We start from the raw sequence: 22,263 nt of genomic DNA, 5'->3' as shown, positions 1-22,263 counted from the left end.
TGGATTTTCCTTCTTTTCTCAGCTTGACAGTGGCTTGCTTTTCTCCCACAGACAGCTCTCTGGTCTTCATGTTGGTTTATCCTCTTTAACAGGAAATGTAGTCTTTATAGGTTTGAACTAAGGATGAAAACTTGAGCTATTTAATGTTTGGAAAATCAACCTAAAAGGCAACACCTGGGCAACAAGAAACATCTGTCAGTCACATGTTCCAATAGTTTTGCTCACTTGAAAAATGGGTGGGTTCAAACAAAGGGTGGTGTGTCCTGAGTTGTTTAACACATCTAGATGTGAATACCACGAAATGAGAGCTGAAATTCTGAACTCTTGTCTCATACTCATCTTTTGATCTTAAACCCAAATGTTTTCAATGAACAACAAAAACAGAGGAATTTGCCTTACCGTTCCAAAACTGAAGTTGGACCATAAATAAAGTTTTGAAAGTATTTTTTATCCATAACTTGGCACAATTTTTATTAAATAGTTCAACCTATATCGGCCTCGACCAGCTATAACAGTAAAGAACTGCTTATGCATTGATACATCAGTACCAGACAATTTTTTGCAGATTCAGTACTTTTACTTTTGATTCTTTAAGTACATTTTGCTTTTTTTACATTGTTCTTTTGGGACTTTTACTTAAAAAGGATATAAACAGTTCTACCACTTGGCAAAATCTATTTAGCCCAAAATAGGTCAAAATGTAACCTTTGTTTTTTTATGTATTATTTCATTCTGACAAGGAGCAAATTAAAACGAAAATAGTAATTGGGGTTTTTTTTAAAGTCACATACTAAGAAGAGCACAAATGTCTTGTGTCTATTCATTTATCACATGCATAAAAATAAAAGAAATTGGTAATTTGTTACCATGATGGTAGCCATCCCAGCGGCTCTCTGTCACAGTAATGACATCCTGTCATCCTGGAGATAATCGCCATTTGTCAAGTATCACAGCTGCTTTTCTTCAATTTGAGTCCATCACCCTTTAACAGGCATTTTCTTCCACTTATTTTAGCATTTAAGTCACCATTAGATGCTGAAACAAGTAAAATGAACAACAACAAAAGATCATATTTCATTGCAGGTTTTTGTACGTCTGATCAGAAGTCTGTCTGACTGTTAAACATGGTGTATTTGGACCTGTCCTTTTTTTCTGCACTAACCCATCAACAGCAGAGTCCCTGTCTATCTGTCAGCCTGTCAGTCTCTCTGCCTGCCTCCCCCCGGGGTGCTGCTGTGTTTAAACATCCCTCCAGGCAGGATCCAAAACTCTGACAGGGGCTCAGCCGATCCTTAAAAGATGGAAAGTGAAGATGTGAAACCTGTGGTGAGAAATAGGTGGCCTCTCTCCTAGAAGCAGCCTCACTGCCTTGGGGCATAGTTATTGTCCTGTCTTCCTCCAACAATTCCCAGCGTCTGCCCTCACTGCAGGCAGTAAGCTGCTCGGAGACACAGCTACCTGAGCTTCATATTTACGCTAGGAGAGTGCATCCTGACATGACAAATCTGCAGGGACTTCAGCCTTTTTCTTGAGAGGTAGAGTGTGGTCAGCCAAACCCAAGGGCAGAAAACTGGAGCCCGATCCCAGGCAAGGCACAGTGCATGCAGGGAGGTCACTGTGAAGGTCACTGCACATTTCAGTGTGCGGCTTAATATGGATATTAATATAGAGAATGCATAGGACTGGAGAAGCACTGCAGGCCAGCCGATCCTCGAAGCCATGCAAATGAGTTGGATCCTTTTGCCCTGGAAAGCTCCAACATCACAAGCCCTAGAATTGCTTTCAAGATTTCTCAGAAGCTCTCCAAACCTGAGGCAATTGTTCTGTAGAGACCAGCTGCCATACAGAGCATTTATATCTTTGCATATAATGTGGTTTGAAGAAGCGTTCAGATAAACATGAAGGCAGATACTGTTATGATACTTGAAATGATTGTGCTAAAGGTGCCAGTTGTCAATAGCTGGTGCTACCTTTAACAAAACAATTGTTCAGTGTTTCCACCATAGACTGTATATAAAAAGGTTTCCACAGACATTTAGTCTTATTGGTAGGAAATGTTTCTAAAACAGCAATCAGACTATAAAGGGATACTCAATAATAATAATATTTTATTGCAGGTTTGACAGTTTTAGTGTTTGCAAGTTTGACTGACTAAAAGGAACATTACAGTATTTTTCAACCTGGTTCTTTTTCTCATAATAGTGGACGTTGTAACTAATTGATCATAATAATTTTACACTCATCACTTCTGTTGTAAAGTACAGGGAAATGCTACTCAGGCAAAACACTTTTTTTGTGACATTAGACTACAGATGACAGAGAGATGACAGAAAATGAGGTGAAAAGATGCATCGTTGCAGTCCATGGTCATCGTCTAAAGCTAAGCTTATAGGGTTGCCCCTGACAAAACAAGCAGCACAAGCCTCTAAAGCTTTCCAAATCAACTAAATTATTTCAAACATTTGCACTTGGGATTAGCTACTTTTGCATAGGATCACTTCAGGGGCCACCAGCTGGCTAGCCAACTAGCAGATATCTTATAATTCATTACTGATTGTTTTATGTATAGCACAAATTTCAACAGAGACAAGTTTTGATTGCTATGTGGTTATTTGTGTTTCCAACTGGAGGAGAGCTCAGCTGTTTTGTGCCACCAGTCTCTGCCTTTTCTTCTTTGGGAAGGTGAAACAATGGGAGCAAATGGCATCCATAAAGATTTAATGGTATAGTCCAATTGATTTCTTTGTTGGTTATCCTTGGTATCCAAGATGATCAGGTCTGAATTTCATCTTTTTAGTCTTAGTGTCTGAATTTGTCAGTTTGAAACCAGTTTTTCATGTAATGTGAGTATTTAAATCGGAATTAAGAAATATTGAATTTGAGCAATTTGAATAGTTACTTGAATAATTGCACAACTTCTGAAATTTTCAAGGAGGAGAATTCGGATTACAGCAATTCAGAAGGATAGTTTTAAAAGTATTTGCTACTACTACTACTACTTCTACTATAACACTTATGTATTCAGTAGTGATTCAGTTTCACAGTTAGGTATTCCGTTGCTCGGCAATGTTGATCTGAGCTACACATTTTACACAAACTATTCTAGTTCATGAGGCTGTGTAAGATTGCAAAGGCTTAGCAACAGCTTTAGGAACTAAAAAGACAGATGCTAGTTTGGACCGAAATTTAACATGTTCCATGGGACAATGCCCATGAATGTCAGCTGCTTGGTGAAATAAAATGACTAAATAATTACATTTTAAGCAGGCTTAAAGTCATAGAGCTGAAAATGAGACATTTTATATTTTACTAAACACTTTTTTCCCTCTAAATTTGCCTGCAACTGAGCCTTTCTGAGGTTTCTTAAACTTTTGTGTCACCTTGAGATCCTGCACTTTAAACAGCCCCACCGTCAACAATCAATACATTTGGCTGGCCCTCAATCCCTCTTTTGTCTCTGCAAATGAAGCTGATGGATGAAAAAGAGCCCCAGTGCCCTCTCCCAGGTAATGTGCTGTGAACGGCCATGTCAATATCTTCAGGGTTAACAGGATAGAAGGATGGAGGAATGGGGGGGGGGGCGATGCATTTAGAGCGGGACACAGGAGCAGGGTCAACTCTCAGGACAACTTAATATTTAATCAACCTACCTCACCGGTAACCCTAAACTCCAAAATCCCCTATGGTCACACAAGGACACAATTGAGATAGGGGGGTGGGAGCGGAGAAAGATGGAGGGAGGGCGAGACGACACTTTATCTTTCAAATGGTCTTGTGCTTTGACTGAGTGCAAATTAAGTGAGAGAGAGAGATGGAAAAGAGAGGAAGAAAAGATGAGACGGGACATTTGCGGGGTGACAAAGACAGCGCGATGGCTGTGTGCAGTAGACAGAGGCAGACAGATGAAAGAAAAATGGAAGGTGGCGAATAACGCATTAAAGTGTTCTTCATCATACAGATTGGAGCGCAGTCGGCGGGCTGTTTCAGGCAAGGTTAAAGAAAGTGATAAGCACATCATGATGTTGAGTGATGACATGATGAACGAAGGTGGGACAGGGAGCAGAGACATTACAGTGTCGGGTCAAAAACACATTCATGAAGGTGCTCACTAGTGATGCACGGCATTGTTAAGTTCTGGTTCAACAGCTTCAGTCATTGCCATCCTATTATAAAACATATTGCTTCAATCCTCGGTTTTGATTGAGTCGAGTTTAAAGGTTTTATACACAAAAAACACACAAACGTGAAAATAGAAGCCACACATGTATGGAGGACCACAAGTGTCATAGTAATAAAGCATTAAATTAATTGATATTTAATCAAATTACAAGTTAATTAATTAATTAATCCATTAATAAATAGGTGAAATTTAAAAACTATGACACTATCAACAAATACATCATTTAAAAATACATAAATGAATACCTAAATAAATAATAGAAATTCAAAATCAATTTAAATTCAGTTTAAAAGATAAATAATTAGCATTTACGTGACAGTTTGGGCCTTAAGTTCAGGATCAGCACACATCGTCAGTTAGACTGTGAAAACCATGATCCACAAACACGAAGGGGGCTTCAGGTGAAAATAGTTTGGACTTTCTTACCAACGCAAGTCCCAAAGTGTCTTGTTAAAGCTAAATGAGAAAGGGAAAGCAGTGGAAATATGGAAAAGGGAGTTGCCCTGTACTGTTTCTTTATTTATGGATTAATATTTTCATTTGTAAGTTAATTTCTTGTCCATACACATCTGTCCCTTACAGCCTGCTTTTTTTATTATACCCCACATAATATGGATTATTTATTTCTACTCACCCATACCTGTGTTTGGGCTAAAAGTGTAATGTTTGTTGACCGTGGGGTCATTAGAAACAAATCAATTTATCCGTTTGGGTCCATTAAGGATCTCACCAAATGTCATGGCAACCAGCCCATTAGAAAATGAAACATCTTGTGTGCAGTCCTCTGGGAATCACCTATCAATGTGCATGGTAAATGTCATGCCAGTCTGCCTATTAGATTTAGATATTTCCTGTTTGGATCTGATGATGGCACAAGTAGAAAGGTCAGGGGGTCACCACAATCATAAGTATTCTGCCCCTGGGGACCGAAAATAACCATATGAAATTTCATCTCCATCTGTCTAGTATTTCCAAATGTCATTGTCCTTAAAACCACTTCACATCATGCCCAAAACAAATAAATAATCTGGAATCTAAATGGGTAAAATTTTGACACACATGAATCTTTCACACCGTGGCTATGAGCACACTGTCCTCCTCCTTTGCTCTGAAAGTGGGAGGAGGATCTCTGTAGCCTTCATATATGTCTGTTTTTACTCCCCTGCTGTCTTAATGCTATAAATGCTTCTTATACAGCTTTTAGATCACCATGGGGAGGTTTACACTGAGTGACATCTGTTGAAGGGGGACAGAATTTTTAACAGGTGAAATCAGCTTTATAACAGAAAAAAAACATCAGACACAAATTCTTATTCAGAGCACAGTATTTTTAAATTTCTTCAAACATTACTGGAGGGGATCTTTAAACAGTAAACATCAAAACTTCAAAGGATCATACTAACTAGCGAATATCTGATTTTTCTTCAAAGGCCTATATTTAAAAACCAATGTCTCGCCTTCTCATTTTCACCAAAATCACTGTTAAATCCCAGCCTCTTAATTTAATTTTCATACTTCATATTACAACATGGCTGTAGTAGGCTATATTTTAAAGAGGGATGTTATAGAAAACAAAAATTGTCTCTTCTTTTTGCCATCAGAGATATTATTTAAGAGCTTGGGTATGAACCTCAAAGCTTGACCAAGTTGTATAACAAGATGTTGTTGTGATGAACAACAAAGACATTGCACTGCACTTCTACCTTAAAAGACAAAGCACTTTACAATTTGCTTCTCATTCAGCCATTCTCACACACACGTACACACACACACACCGACAGCCATTCTACTACACAACGACGCTTGCCATAATGACTTCAGTCTCGGCCAACTTGGTGGTTTCTGAGGCCACAGTATGATGATCTGGAAACAACTTTTGGAAAATTATTTTGTAGATCATCTTGATGTAAGGATGCATGCAGCACAACAGCAAATACAGTATGAAGTAGCATCAGCGCACAGAGCCTCATCCGACATTGGTTTTACTGTAGTTACTGTTGAGAGCCCAGCGGAGGGTGAGCGATGAGCATCCAGCCAGCCGTGGCCACCGCTTGGCGCTCTCCTCCACTGCAGCTGTTGACTGCTGCCTATAAGCCCGCCTGTGGGCTAGGGGTGGCTTTCCCACTGAAGCAGCCAGGCGCCATGAAGCCTTAGGGTGTTGGAGGGTAGAGGAAAAGCAAATCCCTGGCAGAGAGAAGTGTGGGGGGGGGGGCGATGAATGGCAGCAGGTATGCAAGCAGATGGGCCGCCAGGAGCCCAGGTGGGTCCCCGTGGAGATGCAGGCGGCCGAGTTCAGCACAGAGCCACCCAGCCCAGCGTCAGCACTTTGGGGAGAAGCTGGGAAAGTGCTGAGGCGGCTGCCACTTGGGGAGATGAGGTGAAGTGGTGAAAATTTAACCAGCCTGATGAAAGTTTAAGTGTGCATGTTAAACAGGAGAGATGGGTGAGGTGAAAGTATGAAAGGATGGCAGGAGGTGACTGAAGAAAATGGACAGGTTTGTGAGACCTCCTCATTGTTTCCTCCTGAATGGCTCAAACAACAGCTGTCGGCTTCTCAAACTTCAGTCAGACACATAAGGGCATAGCGCAGGGTTTTTTTTACCCTAGCTTGACATGAAAAGCAACATCATATCGCTCTCCCAGTTTTTGCTTCATAAAAATGAGCTGCAAGGACGCTGTTTTGTTTCAAGGACGCGGGCTACATCCCTCTGCACTGCGGCCTGGCTGATATACATGCCAGAGCCTCGTAGCACTTCTGTTGACTGCCGTTCACATGATTCTACACAAAGCAGCCAGTTAGCTCTGTGTTCTGTGGAGAAGTGTGCTGAGAGAAAGGGCGGGAGAGAGCAAGCAGAGTGATTACATAAGGTTGGGTAACAGGCTTACTGTGGGGATACACACTCACTAGACAGTGTTGATGGAGTCTTTCACAGGCCTGATGGGGTGTTGATTAGGATGTGCTCACACACAAGGAGCAGATGCTGAAATGGATTCTAATGTGCTTTTCTTTCTTTGTTTCTTGCTCCTTCTGCTTTATACTCATTACCTCTTTCATCCCTGCACTCACTGCTGCCATTTCCCTTCTTTCTTTGCTGCCCCTTTTGGCTGTTCTCCTCTCTGTCTGAACACCAAATCACATCCTATTCTCCCTTCGCCTCCCTCCCCCTTATTTTCTTTGCCACTGTCCTCCGCTGATTCCCAGGTGCGGTGCGAGCCTCCAGCATCTTCCCCATCCTTAGTGTCATCCTGCTCTTCATGGGAGGCCTGTGTATAGCTGCCAGTGAGTTCTACAAGTCACGCCACAACATCATCCTCAGCGCAGGAATCTTCTTTGTGTCTGCAGGTGAGTCAAACACCCACAACATAAGACAGGAGGGCAAGGATTATTCATGGGGGGCATCAGTTCAGTGTGTCTTTGAATTAGATCAGTTTTTATTGAATGAGGATTTACCACAGTCACTGGCTGCTTCCTGTAGTAGCTTCACAGTAAGTCATAAAAACTTTGGTTCACGTTATACAAATTGAGAAATGACATACGTGATTTCAGGCCACCATCTATGTTTGGATTAGGAAAAATAGGTGCAATAATGTAATTCTTGGAAACAAAAAAAATTCAAAATTATTGTTTATAATTATTGTTCCAAATCAAATCAGGGGTGGTTGAAAAGTTTAATTATGTGATTAAATCATAAATGAAAAACATTTTGTTTAGTAATTTGGTGGATTTTTGTATTACACATATGAGGGAAGTAGAAGAATTCTGCGGCCAATATACTATTTGGTGTTAAGTTGAATTACTAAACAATTTTTTTTTCATTTATGATTTGCTTACAGATTGCTAGATTTTAACCATTAATAAAGTAATGAAATAATAAACTTTCCAACCACAATTCTTCTACTTCCCTCATATGTGTAATACACTTTCACATCTAAGATCTCTGCTGGAGAGTTAGACGAGAAGATTGATACAACTCTCGTGTCTTCCCGTTCAATATAACAAATTCTGCCTACTAGATTTTGTTACGTTTAGACAGAGCCATGTTAGCTGTTTCCCCTTGTTCCCAATCTTTGTGTTAAGCTAAGCTAACCAGCTGCTGGCTGTAGCTTTATATTAACTGTACAGACATGAGAGTTGCATCAATCATCTCATCTAACTCTCTGCCAGAAAGTAAAAGGGCGTATTTCCAAAAATGCCCATCCCTTTAAGAGGTGGTCATTACTTACTTCTTTTGTAATTAACAGTATACCACACCATAAATTCAAAAGTTCACATATGCACTGGTCTGTCTTGAGCTGTTGGGTCGTCTCTTATACAGCTACAAGTCACTTCTTCTATTCTTCCTTCTTTTGTCCTCTTTTCTTTTCTCTTGATCCTGTTGCTGGGCTAAAAGCCACCCATTGGGACTCATCTCTAAAAATATGGTGTCCCTGACACACTTTCTCTACAATCCATCTTCCCAGATATACCATGTCAAACATTTCTCTACTAACAAGTATAAATATTTATATGTGGATATATTATCGGCTTCAACGTGGATTAGGTTATACTATGTCCCAAATGATGTGCATCAAGACCTGAAGCTGCCTTGTTTCTCGCTGCAAGGGCAAAGATGAGAGTCTAAGATCAGTCATGTTGGATGGAGAGGTGGACAGGATTAGTACAGTATGCACAGTACATGAATCAGCGCTCTAAACATGATGAGCTCATCCTGACTGATACTTTGTGTCTTGTTGTCTTCTTTTCTTTGTCCTTTTCCCCATGACCCACCCCTCTCTGTGTGGCGCCGACGCTGCACCTCCAAACCCGTCAGGCCTGAGCAACATCATTGGCATCATCGTCTACATATCAGCCAACTCGGGGGACCCTTCAAAAAGCGACTCGAAGAAGAACAGCTACTCTTACGGGTGGTCCTTCTACTTCGGTGCCCTCTCTTTCATTATGGCTGAGATGGTGGGCGTCTTGGCTGTGCACATGTTCATCGACCGCCATCGACAGCTCCGAATAGGGGCACGCGCAGCCGACTACCTCCAAGGCTCGGCCATAACACGAATCCCCAGCTATCGCTACCGCTACAGACGTCGCTCGCGCTCCTCCTCCCGCTCCACAGACCCGTCACACTCCCGCGACACCTCGCCGGTGGGCCTCAAGGGCTTCAGCGCGCTGCCATCCACGGAGATCTCCATGTACACGCTGCCCCGGGACACCCTCAAGTCCTCCGGCACGCCCACCGCCACCTACAACTCTGAGAGGGACCACAACTTCCTGCAAGTCCACAACTGCATCCAGAAGGACCTGAAAGACTCGAGCCACACCAACACAGCCAACCGCCGCACCACGCCGGTATGAGGGAGTGGACACAGGCCAGGCCAGCCAGGCAGAGACCAGGAGACACGGGAACCCCTGTGGGTGCAGTACACCCCAGGAGAATATGGATTTCCATGTTTATAGACATTTGTTCTTTTTGTTCAGCTGCATGATTTTTCCATTACCATTGTTGAGAGAGTTTCAACAAGTCTGCTGTGTTCCTGGATTGAATGGCAGAGCAGTGAGAATGGGTCAGGTTGTCCCAAGAGAGCGAGATATGTCATTTTTTGTTTGTTTATGAGGTTTGGGGCAATGCAAGAGAGGGTGGGAGGGGGTGGGCATTTAAGAGAAACAGGATTGATTTCATGATTTCATAGTCCTTTGGTTGACAGTTTTGCCCCACAAGTTTGGTCGGGGCAACAGGTGAAGCTCGCCCCCCAGCCAGCCCACCTCTCAGATATACACCTCTTTTATTTATTGACCCATTTGTTCATTTTTTGCATTAAAACTGTGAATTGTTACAGTTTGGGATTCAGTAAGAATTAGCCCAATCTGTAATCTCTAACGAAGGTACTATATATATATATATGTATTACTTTTATAAATAAATTATTATGTTAATAATCAAGAGTTACACAAGTTACCGAAGCAAAAAAGAAAAAAAACAAGTTAACTAAACCAAGTGCTGTTGTTAAGATGAGAAAAGACTCTTTTAATATCTGAACATTTGAAGGTTGAGAACAAGAGATGGTCCTTTAGGTAACAGCAGTACACAGCGACTGGTGCCACCAGAGGCAGATGCAGACCGTCAACAGTAGAATAATATCTATTCTTTTAATAGAACCTTCTCGTCTTTTTCTCAGTCCCTGTTCGCTTTCTTTTTTGGGGGGGTCGTAAGAGGAGAGTTGAACCCCTTTAACAGAAGGAGTCAGCAAAAGGGGTCAAAGTTCACAAAGCAAAGACTCCAAACACGACTTCTACAAAATAAAAAGGAAGGAGCAGAGGGGAAGGAAAAGAAGAGGACGCCAAACACCAAAATAAAAACAAGTTAAATATGAAATAGTACAAGAGAAGCTAAGTGACTCACAATTTCAGAAATTAAATGCATGCTATAAAATTACAGCAAATTTGCTCTTGAGAAACTTAAGTTTTAAAGGTTAATAATTATAAGGGGAAAAAAAGAAAAGACGCTAAAATTTAAAGTAGTAATGTTTTCATGTGTATTTTTCTTATGTTTTCTTTTTTATTTATTTAGTTCATTTTATCTTATTGCTTTTGTGAGACAAACCAAACAATCTACATTGAACAAAACTGCTTTTTTAAATGGTTTGGTTGATTTCTTTATAAATATATAAATATATGTATGTATGTATTTTATTTTTAAAACTCACACAGCCTTAGTCATTTCTTTGTTTCTTTTGATTTTTAATGTGTTGTTCAAACTGAAAATGAAATCTTTAAAGGTGCCAAAACCGAATGATCCTATACTTGGATGCATCAAGTTCTGATGAATAAAATACGAACCCTAGGGGGAACAAATCGCCATGTTTCATTGCGTGTATCTAACACACTTTACCCTATAACACCTTCCTGTTTGTCAGTACTAACACTTCTCTGTCTGTCACATCACCATATTTCCAATGTTGTTTCCTTTTTCACAAATAGCAAAAAACCAAACAAAATTGGGCTTGAAACTATAGCATTTGTCTCCATGGTAAGCTGTAGAATAGAGCAATAGTAGCCAACCTTTTTGACTTCTGGACACTTTAAATGAAAGAATATGGTTATGAATGAATGAAGTTATGACCTCAGTGTGGACACAAAAAGTTTTTAGTCTCAGATTGTTTCATCTGAAGGATTTTAAAAGGCCCAAAAGCTATACCAGAAACCATGTGTTTTACAAGAAAAGAGCTAAATATCAGAGTTAATTGACAGAATTTTAGGAAACTAATCAACTCAGTGTCCATTTACTTGTCTCTCCACTATCTGTTTTGTCTTTCAACTGTTTTACCTGTTTCCACTTGACCAAAGTTTCACACTTAGATCACTTGATGACCACTCCACTACAACAATTTCCCTTAGATGATGAAGACCATGAGATGCGGTTAACTGCGCTGGAAAAAGCGAGTAAGTGGACGTTGATATGAACAGTGTCATGTCAAACTACTGTTCAGTGTGCTGTCTGGAAGGAACTTTGACCCTGAAAACATAATTGTGTTTAATAAAATATATGATTCTTATCATCATACCCCTCAGATTTATCTTGGGACCCCTTGGTGGGTCTTTTTCAGACACTAGAAATGAGTGTGTCTGATTTCGGAAATTTTCCAAATCCAATAATCCAACATTGACACCCACTTCACACACAGTAACTAGGCGTGTGGAGATGTTAAAGTAAGCAGGGGTTTGAACTTAACTGTCAAGCTCTGTTTTCATTCTTTACACAACTATTTAATGTGTGTGAATGAGTGCAGCACTGTGAATGATGTGTGCTGTGATCCCCATATTTTATTGATTCAGTGTCACCTCTCTATATCATTGTTGGCTTTTCACCTGGCCTTCGAGTCCAGCTTGTAAAGCTATAAACAGCTTTGCCTCCTAAAGTGATCAGTCAACATGTCTTTTTGAGTGTGACATATGCATGAAACTAACTAGTTTGTACAAAGTGTCTCTGGTTGTAAAAAGGTGTGTATAGGCTACACTTGATGGTGAGGCAAAAAGCCAGCCACACAAGTGGGGATGACAGACTTTCTTTCCTTTTTCATTCATGGCGTAGCACTCCAGGTGTACACATGAAAAGTGACAGATGTAGCTGCGTGAAGAATGAAAAAAGAGACATGAGAGACTATTTCAAATCCTGCCTACTTCTGCTTATCTGACCAATTGTTGTGTGAAGTTCCTGTGCTTGTTGAATTGTCAGTTTCGGGAAGTTAGAAAAGTTGAAGGAAATGAGAAGGGGGGAGGGAGGGGTTTTAGACCCTATTGAAAGCTCTGACAATCACTCTGAAGTACATCCCCACCTTTAAGACCACGGCGGATAGGGAAAGTAATATGTCCTTACAAGAATAGCGGTATAAATAAAGAACCAATTTGACAAAGGCATGGGATGAAGAAATGCTTTTAGAAATTGTTTTAGGCTTGAAAATGGCCAATTTTTCAGACACTGAATATCGACACAAAATATTTCCATCAGCTTTTATACAGCCATAAAAATAAAAGCTGAGTTGTCAGACATAAAACCCTGTGTGCTCTGCTAAAACCACAGCCTCTGCCTGCTGTTGTAAAATGGTGATAACACTCAGTAATCGGCCACTGGGAGCCGCAATCCAAAAATATCAGTACTGGTCCCTAATGCCTGACAAATGCTTGACATGAGTGTGTGCCTGTAAGTGGATTAAAAGAGTCTGAAAACATCTTTACCTCAACTTTCTGCCAATTATACAAGTATAAGGCCGAGTTTAATGTATGCACAGATACGTCACGAGCTAGCTTTCTAAAATAAAGCATCTCAAACTGAGAATTTAGCTTTCCTCAGAAAATACTACATGGTAGTTTTGACTCCAGCTGCACAGATACAACACTTTTTACACCAGTGAGCATATTTTTTCTCTGTCTCTCTTTCTCTTTAAGTTTAAAAGCCTTGGAGAAGACAGCGTGTAAGACAGTCACGGCATCTTTCTAGGACATTCCTGAGAAAGAAACACCAGTTTGTAATAGCATCACCAGGTTTATTCTACCGGCACTTTCCCTGTAAAGAAAACATCCAACACCTTTCTACACCAGCGAGCTAAAAGCATTGCTTTCAGGGCCAAACATACTGCTGTGAGAGTGGATATGTGTGAGGAATGGTTCATATGCTGTTGAAACAGATATACAAAGCAAATATGTTTGTGAGACAAAAGGGGTTCATTCTTCAGAAGCCTGACACCATGGTCTTTTATAAATGTGTGGTGGAAGGAGAGCTGAGTGCAGATAGAGGTCCTTTCTAGAAAAAGACAAAATAATAAAATAAAGGGATTCACAGCATAAATAGAGTTCTGCTTAATACTGTAATTTGTGCACTATGTGCTTCTCCAAGCTTTGGACAGGTTTAGAGGCCAGCAGATTCATTAAATAAGGGACGGGAGAAAAAAGTTTCTATTAGAAAATGTGCTGAGATCCTGATTTGCCATTATCTGCGTCCACTGACACAAGCCTGTCTCCATAAATTTGAGGGGGAAAATATGTCAACGTAGCAGTCTAAACGAATAAGGGTTTGTTATGTATAGCCATCTTTATTCAGAATTCATAAGCAGAAGTCATTTTACAAGCCCGGATTACATTAAAGGAAAAGTGTGTGTGTGTGTGTGTGTGTGTGTGTGTGTGTGTGTGTGTGTGTGTGTGTGTGTGTGTGTGTGTGTTGGGGAGGAGCAGTACCTGGCCCTGGTGTCTGAATGTCACATTTTTAATATATTTCAGGAATGTATAAGTCTGTTTTTTTCTGAATCTCCTCATCTCCTCTTAGATATATCCTCCCCATTTGTCTCTCTCTTTCATAACTTTTTCAATATTTTTATTGAATTTTGCAAATTTTGCAGTGGGTTGGGTAAACGTGTGCGAAACAATGCATCAACTGTGGTATCACAAATTGAGAGGGTCCTCACCCTCTCAATTTGTGATACCACAAGTTCAGCCCTCATATCTAATTTGAGGAGAGGCTCAGTTGTCAACCTTTTAAATCAAATCCTAATATTCACAATGGTTGATCTCAGGCCCCACATAGGCTCACACCAGGTTTCAGACTCGCTGTTTTAATATTATTACTGATTTAGTTTTGAATTGACCTTTCTTTCGTGGGGTTGCAGGTTACAGGGAAATAAATCAGTCAGAATGAAACCAACAGTCAGTTTCAGATTCTTCTCCTTCATTGTCAGCTAAGTGCTTACTGTTGCTTTCCATTCTGCCATGGCACATGCAGGTTATAATAAAGGCAATTGAAGATTTATCACTTAGTATTCGCATATGTTGTCCCAGTCAAAAGTCAGTATCCTAACCAGCTAATAGAAGACAAGAAGTAGCATTGGTTGTGTATAGCAGGTAGTTAGCCTGAGTATTATAGTAAAGTCGTATAAATAAAAATGTTAGTTGTTCTAACTCTGGGATGCTTTGAAAGCCTCCAATACAACACATGCTTAGACAAGGAACGCAGAGGTTAGATTTAATCTTTAATGTTTGTATTTTTCAAACTGTGTGCATACTTTTAGAAGAGAAAGGTATTTAAGGATGAGCACTGGAGATGAGGACGTATGAGTTGCTGGAGTGTAAACATCCCTAAACAAAAAGAAAGAGCAGGACTTGCTACTGTCACTCTTAAACATGATATAGCATCTTTGCTCTGCGCGGTGGATGTTCTAGTATTTTTCTAACCTAACCTTTAACATATAATATTATATTATAATTAGTGACAGAGTAACACGCCCCTAATTGCCTCTGGAAATAAAAAAAAAGCTGGTATAAAAACAGGTAGTACTCTAGTTAGCCTGGCATGCTAACATTTGCACCTTAGTGCAGATAAACACACTGTTTACTCGATTCCTTACACTTTTGCTCTTGTGTGTCTGTGTTACGTTCCATCAAGCTGACAGGTTGATTCACTGAGCAAGTGAGGGATGAAGAAATGTACCCTCCTCCTCCTCCTCCCCCTCTTCCTCTCCTCGCAGAGGGTAGTTGGAATCCAAAGGAAGTGAGACATGCCCTTGAAGAGTCAAAGCCGTATTTTTTTTTTATTGGCAGGCTTACAGAGTTGGACACTGCACTGTGATGTCAAGGAGGGTCAGAGCGAGCACTGGAGCTCTCTTAGCTAATGATATCTCCACCCACATCTGCACCATGCAGCTGGAGCGGGGACCCATAATGCTCAGAGGCCAGATTTCCATGCTCTGTGACAAAGAGCACAAAGTGTCATTTAGTGGAGATAGGACAAGAGGAATGAGAAAGGGAAGGGGGAAATATCTCTTCTTCCCTTCTTCTCTCTGTGTTTTTGCATGTGTGGAGGTGTGTCCTTCTCTAATTGTGCTTCCTTCACTTCTGGGCCTTGAAAATGTTTGAAAATAGTTAAATGGCCCCTAAAGGATAACTTAAAATTTCTATCTTCTGTTATAGTATTGTACTTACTTACTGTTACTGCTGAGATCTGGGAACAATGACATTGTAAACAAAAGAGTGATGGGGCAGAACACCTGCAAAAACCTTTAATTGGTTACAGGGGAGCACAACATTAACATATCATCAACTTTGTCAAGTTGTTGTGGTGAACTTGTTTGCAATTAGTTGCCTATTTGCACATCCAGGAGATACAGACCAACATTATCATTCATCTGGAGTCTACCTGGTGAAAGTAAGTCCAGCATTCACTCTTTTTTAGCTCTGTCTTTGGTCTCCATCAACTCCTGAAGGAAATATCAGGCTCTTTAACACTAAATGCTCCACAAAGTTCACCACCAAGTAGCTAACTGTGTCTGTCTGCTTTTTGGTGCTGAGCAGGAAGTGTACGGTGGGTTTTTAGAGCTTTTTCAATGAAAACAGATGTCTGTTGCTTTCGAAAACAAAGCTCTGAGAGGGAACCAAAACAGTGAAGGTGCAGACTGTAAAACCAAAGATACATGTCTTATCCACTGAACCATCACCACCCCAATGGTAACATTCTGACCCAAACTATCCATTGTAAACATCCATTAGACTACAACCTGATTTTCCAGTACAACTTTGGCGTGTTTCCTGTGCAGTGAGGGAGTATTGCTACTTACTTTCGTTATGACTTCCAAATAAAGGGGTTAAGATAATCTGGATAAACTTATGTCTGTGTTCTCAGATCTCCTTGGTGACCTCATAATGATCAAAACCAATCAAAATGATCGCTAATGATACAAAAATGAGACCCAAGTTGAATTATCCTATAAATTCTTGTTTGTGATTGGGATATACAATACATATATCTGCGGTTTGGTGTGCAAGAAGATGGGATTCTTCATCACCAGGTCTTTCCTCTCTAGCATTTGAACTCCGTTGTCCTCCCCCTTCTCCCTTGGACTCACTCTTTCCCTCCCTCCCTCTCTCTGTCTCTCCTTCCTGCTGTGCTGATCAAAGTGTCTCTGCAGTACTGTGTGCTCAGAGAACTGGGGGAGCAGCTAACTGGAGGGGAGGCATTGGGGGGGGGGGGGGGGGGGGGGGGGGGGGGGGGGGTTGATGGTGGGGTGAGAAGATGAGGCCTGAGGAACACGCCATCTCCTCCTGGCTGAGAATATTAAGAGAAAACACACTGACTCTCTCTCACCCAATCCAGTCTTTGTGTCTCTGGCAGGCTACATAACCTGACATCAAACCAACTAATGACCTTTCTTTGACTTTACTTGACAACGTTCTGGGACAGAAAAGCAAGTACCCATGGGAGCTGTGTGGGCGCGCCACCCAAAGCCTCCAAAGCAAATGCAAACTTCAAGTCACTGAGAGGAGGCTGCAGTGTTCGACATGTATTCTCTGCAAATTACTGCTCTGACAACAAAATGCAACCTGAGTTGTGTGTGTGGATTTTTGTCTGAGGAATGTTTGTCTTTTTTCTGTGCGTGCAAACACAGAATCTGCATGTGCAAGCCTGTATATGTGTGTATGTGTCTGAGAGAGAGAGAGGGAGAGAGAGAGAGAGAGAGAGAGATGCGGCCTGTTGTTTGTGCTGACCAGACAACAGTTGCTGACTACGCTCACCCCGGGTTATTTTTGGGTCATGCAGAGTTGAGTGGCAACAGAGAGTTATAAGCACGGTCAACCAACTGAAAAAGAAGAAAAAAAAAATCACTGGAGCAAACATAGTCTGAAATGACACATTCACATCACCTACACTGCTGAGACAAGCAGTGTGAAATGAAGCTTCCCCGTTTCCTGAATAAAACATATATAGAGCAGGCATCTGAGCTATGTCCCTGCTATTTTACAAATCATCTGAAGCTTTTAAATCCAGCTCTGAATAGAGGACAGTTAAAAAAAATAAAAGAGAGAGAGAGAAAGACAGATAAAGAGGAGGAACCAAAGTAGGCTACAGCACACAAAGTACCCTAGGATGCGTGAAGCAAAGTGAGCGCTGTGCTCTGCCCTCTGGTGGTGTGACGGGAGACGGGCTGCTTCCGTCAGCTCAGGGAACGCTGTGTCCATGAACGGGCCTGGAATACTGATGCCACAGTGCAGGGGTGCAGGAGCTGCAGTCTGGCAGACCCAGGAGGAACGCTCAGGCCCTCAGATTCACTGTCCTTTACACAGACTAAAGAGGACTACGGCCTCCTTTGTGAGAATATATTGTGTTCGTCAGTATGTGTCATATGATATGGATGGAAATTCTCTGCATTCAAAAATAGTCAAAAACCACACATGAAAAAATGTTAGTGATTTCCACCTGTTTACATCAGATTTTTGAAAAGGCTTTGACTCAGTTTGAGTATGAAAGGTAGGAACATTTTTAATCCCTCTTGTTGGGAATCTAGCCAAAAGGATGGTGTTCAATAACACAAGCATGTCCTTCTGTTAAAACCAAATAAAAGGCTTCAACTGAGCTTCTAAATAGTAATTATTTTCATTAATGATTTGTTATTGAATTTGCTGATTATATTTTTTGATTAATTGATTAATCATTTAGTTTGAAAAAGTTTAGAAAATGCTGAAAAATGCCTAAAATCCAAGGTGACTGCTCAACATTTCCTGTTTAAAGGGTTAGCTCACCGGGCACGCCCCATGTGGAGTCCTTGCCGCAACGGCCAAGGTTCCAGTCCAACCCATAGCCCTTTGCTGCACCTCATTCCCTCTCTCTCTCCCACATTTCCTGTCTCTCAAGTGTCCTGTCATAAATAAAGGTGAAAAAGCACCAAAAATATACATAAATTTTTTAAACATTTTTTTTTCAGAAGTTCAAAACCCAAAGATATTCAATTTACATGAATATAAAACAGTAAGTAGCAGCAAAGTCTTCTATTTTTGGAACCAGCAAATGTTTGGTACTTGATACTTTGATAAATTACTTAAGGCCCCTGAAAAGTATATGTATAAAAGTATAAACTTAAATACTCATGAATTCATGTACAAGCTAAAATTTGATAAAGAGCATTCTTTGGTATCATTTATAACGAGCAAAACTGAACAACTGTTCAATCAGATTTAGGTCAGGTGAGGTGCATGACATCACCTTTGTCTACACTGAATGCTGCTGACTTTAAATCAGTGAAATAACCAAAACTGTTCCCATTTTGGCCCAAAATTGCATGTTCATGTAGGAACCCTTTGCTCATAGTAAGAAGATGACTGAGACAATAGGTTTTCAAGGCCTATCAATAGTTAATCAATAGAATTGTTGTTGATCGATTAATCCTTTCAGCACTAAATTCCACCCAGGCCAGGCAGAATAACACTAATAGTAGTTAGATAGTCACTATTGGCCCAGGAGTAGCCAAGCCTGTGGCCTCCGTCGTGTGTAATAATGGTCCTAAGTGTGTGGTCGTCCCCTCCGACAGTCTGTCCTCCTGTCAGACACCACGCTGCAGCAACACCCAGTCACTTCCCTCCCTCTGCAGGACGGCCCACCGCTGACTCTGTGCCAGCCGGCTGACGACGATGCCAGGACACACACGAACACACAGATGCACACACCTACTTGCATGTACAAGCAACTGCAACACACTCTCACACTCTCACACAAATCAAATGCTTGGCCCTCCTCTCTGCTGTCCCAGCATGCACCCTGGTTACCTGGCTGCTGGCCCACTAGCAACAGCTGCTACCTTAGGACTGGAATGGAGGCTCCACTGCAGGATAGCACACACATACACACACACACACACAAATGCAGTCACATAAAGTAGAGTCACAGACAATTCTGACTTCATTCGTGCCTGGCTCTGAGGAGCACTCATTTGAAAAGATCAGGGACTGAACTAACCAAGGGTGGGGCCAGTGTAGTGGCACTGTCCCCTAACCCAGAAGATGATAGGTAGTTGGCTTGTTATGGTGCGTTCCATTTACCCCAGAAGTCGGATGTCGGAGCTGGGAATAACGTCACACCCGAGTTGATGGCGTTCCAGTTAACAAGTCGGGAAACCTGGCTGGGGCAGCCATTGTTTACAACTAGCCAGGTTACCCATTGTTATGCCGGTTCATTAAAAAAACGCATTGTGCGGTATTTACTCATATTAAACACTGTAGCAACACGTACACAGACAGCAGCTGGACAGTACTAATAAACAGTATAAACTCCAGCTTTCACTAACTTGATATTCAGAGCAGCCATCTTGGATCACAAAGTCGGGGTAGTGCGGTTCTCCAGACTTTCTAAGTCAGAAATCTGAATTAAGGGGGCGTTCCCTTTGAAATTTCTGACTTTGAACTGGGAAATTCCGACTTCCCATGTCAAATGGAACACAATATTATTGATCAGGCCCATTGCATGAACATTTGAACGTTTCTTGTTGGAAAGTCAATCAAATGGCTGCAAAATCATGGCAAACGACCACAAAGAGATAAAAAATTACTAAGTGATGCAAAACTTCACATAAAGAAACAAAACAAGCACAAACTGAATCTCTCTTTCAGTTTGGGCCCTTGCTCCTAGGAGTGCATGTGTCCAGAGGCCCATTGTCTCATAATCTGTCCATGGCAAGTAGGTTATTTGGAGTTACAAATAGAAGCTATTAATTGAAATCTAAGGAAGTTTAAAGTCAAAGGCAACTGGACTTGTTTGAAGATACCTGAACACGTTGGATGAAATGCAAACCGTCTTCAAGTATCTTCAACCGTCCAGTTTCCCTCGATTTTAACCTCCGTTGAAAAACTATGATCTGGATGAATAAGAATCTTCACAGATATTAATTGATAAAATTTCATAGTAGGCTTTTAAACATCATTTATTTGTTCATTAATGTGCAGTTTATTATTGCCCAAAACCAGGGCTTTTAATTTGAGTTTACACCTTTACACATTACCAAAATGTGTCCCCCTCCCCTCCCCTTTCATTTGTCCCCATCTCTGAAGGGAGCTCATTTGAGATGATGGAGGACTGCACTAATAGGGGGGAATGGTGCGGACAGGCCTTTATGAAAAGTGCACAGAGATGGTGTTTGAGCAGAAGCTCGGGGTCATAAAGAGACCGTCTGCCGGGACACCGAACCTCACCTGAACGGGACAGAGGGAGCAATTAATGGCATAATTCTGGGCTGTTAACTGTCACATTTAGCAGAGGGGGGCGTTATGTAAAGCAGAGCTGTGTGGGTCCTTTGAACTGCAGCTCTGCGTGTGCTGTGGCAGGGCAGGGGTCAGAGCCTCTGGAGGTTATTATGTAACAGCAGGGCCGTGTCCATGACTGTCCGCTGGCCACAGTGACAGAGGGCTTCACCCTGCCTCCTCCTCCCGCTGCTTCTACACGTAGAGCAGGCCTTCTTTATAGGGCTCACTTTAACATAAGTGTCCTTCAGAGACTTCACTGGAGAACTGCTTTGGTAGAGAAAATGTCAAATTCTTGAAATGCTGCTCAATAGAGAACAATTGTCCCTCGACTGCAGTAGGTGGGACCTTGAAAATCCTTACAGGAAATCCACATTTCTGCTAAGAGTGCTGAATATTATGCAGCGATGTCTCAGAGAGGTGCTTTGCAGGACATCTAAATGGCCTGTGGAGCCCTCTCAGGGTCTTCCTCATTACCTGCTGAAGTGGAGGTTTTAGTTTTGGCAGTGATGAGTCAGAATGGATGATGTCGGGGCTTAATTACTGTGCTGTGACTGCTAGAGTTCTGATGTCAGCCGAATACAAGCCTTACAGCTCAAGGACACATATAGCCAGTTAAAACATGCAATGTTAGCTAAATGTGGTATCTTGCCGTCCATCAGTTCTGCATAGGTGGCTGCTCTCATCAAAGCTGATGCCAACCTTTTCAGCTGCAACACATGAGGCTGACCATGTTGAAGGGGGGTACACACAACTAGATACATTTACTTCAGTACTTGTGTGCACAATTCTGAGCAGTTATGCTAATTTCAATTTCCACCCCACCACATTTTATCCGACAGCCGTAGGTCATATTTGTCAATGATCAGTTTATAAAATACACATTGCTATAGATCAAACTACAGTTAACATTCAGATGCTGCTTGGAATTAAAAATTTTCATGAGGTGCTACATTGTACTCCTATCACACTGCAGTTCAGAGGGAAATACTGTACTTTAGACAGTTTACAAAATAAACTTATTCATAACAGCTTAGAAAATATGCAGTTAAGAGTTCATGAATATTCTTTGAGCTGAAATTGTTTAATTATTTGTCAGCAAATAAATTCTCATTTCAGCCTCTGATTTTGCTGCCTTTATTTACTGAAACCATTGGTTTGTCCATCAACTTAAAGTAATCACTTTCACTTGTTTTTGTAATGGGCATTTGAAGTTTTGCAAAATAAACTGTTTTGACAGAGCCATACTGCATTTTTGCAGCAGGTAAGGTGAAGAGTCAACAAGGCTGAATGCATTAGTTTTTAAGCCAATGTTGACCATTTCTCTGCATTGAGTACACATACACACCCATGCTCAAGTTCAGCTTGTATTCAAATGCCTTTTGTAACCAAGCAGTCATCTGCAAACTCCCAACACTCAAACTCAAGTCACTAAGGTTATCAGCTGACCAGTTTTCCTCCTGCCTGCTTTAATATGGCTATATTCTCATGACATCAGCCTGTACACCTAAATTGTTCTCAATCACTTACAAGCCAAGACACATTC

General features: G+C 41.2%; 1 protein-coding gene across 1 annotated transcript in view; it reads left to right on the top strand.

The window, feature by feature from the left end:
- The window catches only part of cacng2a (calcium channel, voltage-dependent, gamma subunit 2a), a 75,283-nt gene extending 65,483 nt beyond the window's left edge, over positions 1–9,800 (top strand). Inside the window, exons 3-4 of the mRNA XM_046035866.1 lie at positions 7,383–7,523; positions 8,992–9,800. Of these exons, the coding sequence (XP_045891822.1) occupies positions 7,383–7,523; positions 8,992–9,527 (677 nt within the window). The 3' untranslated portion in view covers positions 9,528–9,800. The remainder of the gene's footprint in view (positions 1–7,382; positions 7,524–8,991) is intronic.
- Positions 9,801–22,263: the final 12,463 nt, after the last annotated feature.

This window comes from Micropterus dolomieu, linkage group LG02 (assembly GCF_021292245.1).
Source record: "Micropterus dolomieu isolate WLL.071019.BEF.003 ecotype Adirondacks linkage group LG02, ASM2129224v1, whole genome shotgun sequence".
Lineage (NCBI taxonomy): Eukaryota > Metazoa > Chordata > Actinopteri > Centrarchiformes > Centrarchidae > Micropterus > Micropterus dolomieu.
This window is presented reverse-complemented; position numbering and strand designations above follow the sequence as displayed.